Source organism: Asparagus officinalis, chromosome 7 (assembly GCF_001876935.1).
Source record: "Asparagus officinalis chromosome 7, Aspof.V1, whole genome shotgun sequence".
NCBI classification, from domain to species: Eukaryota; Viridiplantae; Streptophyta; class Magnoliopsida; order Asparagales; family Asparagaceae; genus Asparagus; species Asparagus officinalis.
Window position 1 is genome coordinate 146,960,207 of NC_033800.1, and position 6,658 is coordinate 146,966,864.

General features: G+C 35.1%; 1 protein-coding gene across 1 annotated transcript in view; it reads left to right on the forward strand.

The window, feature by feature from the left end:
• Positions 2,289 to 6,658, forward strand: part of LOC109849220 (ultraviolet-B receptor UVR8) — an 8,878-nt gene continuing 4,508 nt past the window's right edge. The window contains exons 1-6 of the mRNA XM_020419037.1: positions 2,289 to 2,757; positions 2,847 to 2,923; positions 3,331 to 3,409; positions 5,420 to 5,479; positions 6,041 to 6,142; positions 6,242 to 6,335. Coding sequence (XP_020274626.1) covers positions 2,502 to 2,757; positions 2,847 to 2,923; positions 3,331 to 3,409; positions 5,420 to 5,479; positions 6,041 to 6,142; positions 6,242 to 6,335 — 668 coding nt within the window. The 5' untranslated portion in view covers positions 2,289 to 2,501. The remainder of the gene's footprint in view (positions 2,758 to 2,846; positions 2,924 to 3,330; positions 3,410 to 5,419; positions 5,480 to 6,040; positions 6,143 to 6,241; positions 6,336 to 6,658) is intronic.

Sequence of the window (6,658 nt, forward strand, 5' to 3'; positions counted from 1 at the left end):
TCTTATTGGGAAATGAGAAGAAGAAGAGTCAGCCATTGGTCCTGCTGCTCAACTTGAAGCGTAGAACTTACAAGCTCCGCTTCTTCTATTATAAATGCACTTTCTCTTTGACATCATCAAATTTTACTAATTTGATGATAAACACTTCAGAAGAAAAAAGTGTTGCACTTATTAATCTCTTCTTTTGCCAAATATAACCAAGATTGGTACAAATTTCAAGTCAGAATCATGATCGACATAAAATATAGTAGTACTGCTTTGCAGTTATTTTGCAGCAATTTGTAGTAATTTTTCAGAAACAAAATTTAGCTTTTTGGTTAGTCAATTAAGGAAACTTCTGCTACAAAAGAAACTAATGTTTTTCTAACTCAAAGCTGTTATGGCATGATAATTTTTTTTAATTAAATGAGAGGTTAAAATGAACTAAGACTTTCTTAACCTGCTAAGCACTGAACGAGGTATAAAGTGGAGTTAAGACTTTGTAATTTACCAAATACCGCTATATAGAAAGAAAGTAATTGTAATCCTCATAATGCTCTTGAACATCCAATACATTTTATGTAATATTTTTGAATATTAATAAAGAAATTACTGTTGCACATATAATTTGTGTATCATTTCTACAATTGATATAGTATTCTTAAAAAAAATTGTTAGATCATGTACTGTGATGTGTCACTTGTTTTAAGATGTGATCTAACTTAGAGATTTTTTAAACTCATGCTTACTTAACCTATAGCTAGCAAATGATAACTTAGTTACACCAGGTTGTTATGCATAACATAAACATATGAGATGTGGTTGTTGGTCTCATCCACCAGAAATGGGAATTCCCCGGGGGTATGTCATAAGCACACATTGTGATGTGTGTAGTATTAAACCGTATTTAAATTCTCCAGGACAAGTCACGTAGGAGATGGAGGATTCAGATTATTATATAGTCCATTTGACTTGATGATATTGTCATTTTCGATTTGATAATTTAGTATGCTTTGATGTAATGGTTAAACTTGTTTAGCAAGCGTTATACAACATGAAACATTAGGTTACTAGATTTTATTTAGGAAAATGATGGATATCTAGATATGATCCAGTACGCTCATTACAGTGGGTTAATTTATTATGCATTCCCATGAAGTTATAAACTTCATGTCGACGGGTGGTTTAGAAAAAAAATTCAAAAAATTATTTTCTTATAAAAATAAAACATTTTGATGTTTTAAAATAAATTTTATTTATGTTCATGGGAATTACAATTTAGGCATGAGTAAATAGTTGAATTGTCCTGCTCAAAAGAGTTTGCCCAAAATAAATGATAGTGGATGGGATTGAATATAAGATATTATTTATAAATAATTAATACCATATTATGATAGAGATTTTATGAACAATTGGTCAAATAGAAATCTGATTGTTAAATTAAAACTATTAATGTGATTAATAATTGGTTCTCGATATAGGACCCAAATAGTCTCAATAATATCACTAAAAGATGTATACATGCAATACAATTCTATTTTTATTCTTAATTATTATGGAAAGAGCACTCTATCCTTAATCGTAATGGAAAAATGTTCTATCTTTAATTGTTATGGAAAAATATTCTATCCTTAATTGTTATGGAAAAAATATTCTATCTTTAATTATTATTATTATGGAAAGAATATTTTACTGTAGTTATTATGGAAAGAATTTTGAACAATTAAGAATTGTTTGAAATTAAAATCTAAAAGACAAGTCTAATCCTATATATATGGTTCATATGTAGCCTTATAGGAATAAGAGAATAACAGAAAAGAAATAAAAATTTGAGAACTTATTTCTTAATATTGCTTCTCTTCAGTGATTGATAGATTTCAATCAGAGGCTTTTCTCTTGAGAAAGCTATTTCGGATTGATTTTGGAAGAGATTATTAAATAAATTCGGAAATCGTTTCAGATATTCTTCTAATTTTTGATTAATTTTGATTAATAGTCATGATATGCATATTTCGTCTCGTTGTATGTCATGTTTCCAATAGTAATTACACCAATGACTTCAGAGTCTATGTATCATAAGGGTAACACCATCGTTATTGATTGTATACACATGGCTAATCCCAAGATTTACTTGTTGTCCGGTCTCCAGGATCACCCATATAATTATAATTACAAACTCAGGGGTACTCATATGGAAATGCATATTCTAGAATTATCCGTGTAGTTGCATCATACCTCATGACACCCGAAATATAATTAATCCCTACAAAATTCAACATTTTCCAAGCTTTGTTTGTTTGTGGATCCTAAGATGGGCTTTGGTGTGCGTACATATTGTGGGCAGTATACGTGGGCTTTGTCGATCATATATAATGTTTCCAGACATTAAGAGGGGGTTATTTCTGGAAAAGAGCTAACAAATAAGGGGTCACGTAAAATTTATTACGAATCACTTGGCCGAGCATCTTCCAGCAATTTCTCGATCGAGAGAGAGAGAGAGGGAGAGACCAAACCCCGGTGCGATGTGGAGAAGGAGGAGAGCTCTCCTTCAACTGTCCTCAACCCTAATCTCATCATCGTCATCTTCATCACGCTTGTCGTCGACGACGGCGGCGATCCCTCGCAGATTCGCCGCGCTCTGGGGCAACGGCGACTACGGCAGGCTAGGGCTCGGGAGCCTGGAGTCGAAGTGGACACCGACGCCTTGTTCTTTCTTCAGCGATCGCGATCCTCCTGTTTCCGTGGCCTGCGGTGGAGCCCACACCCTGTTCTTGACTGGTGAGGGGGGGTTCTCGATTTTGATTGAAAGGTTCAGTTTTGATTTGAAAACTGATGTTTTTTGTTTTTGGTTTGATTTGTGTTTGCAGAGAGTGGGAGGGTTTATGCCGTTGGATTGAACGATTTTGGGCAGCTCGGGATTGCTTCTGCGGAAAGCCACACACTTGTACGGTTTCGCATGCAATTTTTTTTACATTGTTCTATTTTGTCGCTTTTCATTGGATATTTGGATGTTTTATGGATGAAAAACTAGCAAATTGGTATAAAATTTTGTTTGTTATTTATGATGTAATGCTGGTATAAAATTTTGGATACATTTTTAATCAAAATTCAACTAGCGATGCTCTGCTAACTAAATATGAGGCAAAAATGATTCTTCAAATTACTTCTCAGTGGAAGTTGTTAGTGTAACCATTGATAACTGACACTGAAGTAACGTGATTGGTATTCTCTTGTGGTGAAGCTATTCTTGCTGTTTGCTTAAGATAAGCAACTTTAATTATATGTTGTTGTAAACTCAATAAATTCAAAATGTGAAGGTTCTTGTTCACTCTAATGCCTACGTTTTGCTAGGAACCTGTTGAAGTTGCTGGGCTTCCCAATAAAGTGACGCAAGTCTCGGCTGGTTACCATCATTCTTCTGCCGTCAGTGGTGAGATATTGAGGCACTCTCGTGGATTTCGATCAGGACTTCACAACCATCCTACTGCATTATTACCTATTTGTTGTATTTCGTTCTTACTTGATTGAAGTCTGAGCAACATAGTTTTTATTGTTATCTACTGTTGGTGTATAAATACAAAAGGCAATTCTAGGCTTGTTTGAAAGGATATTATGCTATTTGCACATGTTTCTTTTCATGCAGACACATTCTGTTGACAATGTTTCTGTAATGTGACGCATCCTGTGTGGCCTCGAGAAGAAGATGTTTCATACAGACTTCATATCTAGCTGTTCTATTGTTGGAATAATATCGATCTCAGATGAGGGATATCTAGGTTATCTGGACACTTCATCTAGGCTTCCATATATGAGTCCGACACTTCCTGTATCCGTGGCCATGTCGGACACTCCTTGGGCACTTCTTGAATTTATACATGCATCTATTTAGACGTGTACTCAATTTTATAACACATGTTTTAGCACAAAAAAACTCATGATATATTTATTGAGCATATATCGTACACCTCTGCTCAAACTTATGCAACTCGTTGGACATGGGATATGTTCGTTTTAGCATATACCTGTCCATAAGTATGGGTTTAAATGGCCGTTTGGATATCTAGTTAAAAAACGAGCAGGTTTTCATTTTAAAATCTACTCAATAGAAGAAACATAAAAATGTGATAAGGATTTTAGTTCTCATAACATGTGAATGAAAGACATGGATCTCATGTAGATTATTAATTTTGATATGTATATACATAGCTGTGTCCCTCTATCCGTGCAACGTAGGGGGATATCCTTTTCTATAGTTTATTGGAACCGTTCCTTGGTTGCATGCCATATAGCTTTCCTTGCTTCCTTTCAGTTTATGACTATCTTGGCAATTACCTTGGTGCACTTTCTAGATGTTAACATTAAGTTTGTATCACATCAAAAAGATCTTAGTTGTCAGTCTTTCAGCGGCCTTCGTATGAACTGATAGGAATTTGATACAGTAGTTCGTTGCAGAATATGAACGACTACAATGCCCTATGCTCTCTGTAGGCTTCCACCTGACCCCAACTCTCCACTTGAACACAGAATATTTGACCGACTTAGCAAACATAGACAAAAGTTGCCATAGGGATCCGTAGGAAAGGGGTCTTACTCAAGGAATCAAGGAAAGGCTACAGCTTACTTGACAAAAATGGCTTAGCTGAACTCTTTTTTGACTTGGTACTATGCTTTAAGGCATATTCCATATTGCTGGAAGTGTTTTGGATGATGATGATGATGCGGCAAATGTTGTAGCTTTATATGTGGATTTTTAGTTTAGGTTGTTGGTGACATGTTTGCCTTGGCAAACACTGGAATTAACCTCTCAAATTCTCCAGATAGGATTATCATCTTTTCTTGTCCAGGGAGAGCGGGAAGGAGGAAGCCAGGAGAGTGTTAATTAGCTGGGAAGTTATTACTATTTTGTACCTAGATGGAATACAGCACGAGATTGAGTTATGAGAAGGGGAAGCTCATTCCCAATATTATGAGAAGGGGAAGCTTGTTCCCAATATATCTTTATATGATGGTTCAACTCACAAACATCTAATTTTGTGCACTACTTGACATGCTTCATACTTAAATATTAGGATTGCATTTCGATGGAGATATATTCATGAGTTGCTGATGGAGCTTGATCTGAGTGTTTGATGCTGGCTGTTCGACATGTCAGAGGCCTATAACTTTGTCTGAGTCTTTATAACACTGGCCATTTGTCAGATATGAATGTTCTGAATCTCAACTTCAAACTAGAGCATTGACAAGATTGGTGGTCTTGCATTATGGTTTGAACTACATTATATCTGAATTATCCTGTAACTCAGCTTTGTGGTGTAGTTTCAAATTGTCTTAATTCATTTGATATACTGAGTTATTTTGTTTTACTAGTTATCTTAAATGTTGGAATTTACATCCTTATTATTCTCAAATTCATTCTTTTGATTGCTTAAATGCTCTTTAGATGATGGGGAGCTCTTCGTTTGGGGAAATAACTCCTGTGGGCAGCTTGGTCTTGGAAAAAGTAATTCTCTTCTTACCTTGAATTAAGAATGAGATTTAGTATTGATATTCTTTCTGTGATATCATTTGTTCGCTTTTTTACTTTTATATGTATCTCTCGTAAATTTTCCCAAAAGTAAAAATTCATTAATTGTTACTTTAGTAGATACTTCAAACTTACTCTGGAATCATATTCATAAATTTTGTGGGCAGTAAAAACAACAGTACTGGCTACTATGTAACATCTGGTTCCAACCCCGCTAACAATTAACATAAAAAGGCTTATACCTGTGATGTGTACAACAAGAGTTTTCACTGTTATACAAGGTGCTGTGATGTACTCAGAACTTGTAAAGAATATGGAAGGCACTAAACCTACTACAGAGTTTCAGATAATGGTCATCGCTATACAATTCACTTTTACATTATTATTAAATTATCCGGAAATTAATCTTAACCCATTCTGCCATGTCCTATGATATTTTCCGCTTTTATTTTTTGATCATTTCAAATATCCTGTTATGAAAGTTGTGGTGTCTGTGTTAACTGAATACACAAATATTTGTCCAATGTTGTATTTTAGGGGCAGAAAATGTGGTTTCCACCCCTAGTAGGATCGAGTGCTTATCTGGTATTAACATTAAAATGGTAGCTCTTGGGGCAGAGCACTCAGTTGCTGTAACAGGTGATGGAAGAAATTCAGATACATTTCTTCAAAGTTTAGTAAATCTCTATTGTCATGATTTTTTATGACTAAAAGTTCCTCTTGGCATTTTTTGGTTAGACGAAGGCAATGTTTTGAGTTGGGGAGCAGGCAGCTCTGGAAGACTTGGTCATGGACATCAATCAAGCATTTTAGGATTCTCATTGAGTTCAAGGTTGGTCTTCAAATGTTCTCAATTTCTTTGCTACTACCTTTTTTTTATGTCTGTCAAAGTTTTCTCTTGGATGAAAATCTTGCATTTGATTGGTACTTAACATATCTCCGACTTCTGTTAACATCAAATAATAATGTTGTGTATCGTCTATGTGATGAAACCACAAAATTACTGCATCAATCATCATGTTTTTATCTTGAGCTTTTTCAGAGGTCCTGCACGCCCTCAAAGATGTATACTGGTGTGCCCTTACCTCTTGTTTCCCCTTTAAGATGATGCCCTCAAAGATATACTGGCGTGCCCTTACCTCTTGTTTCCCTCTT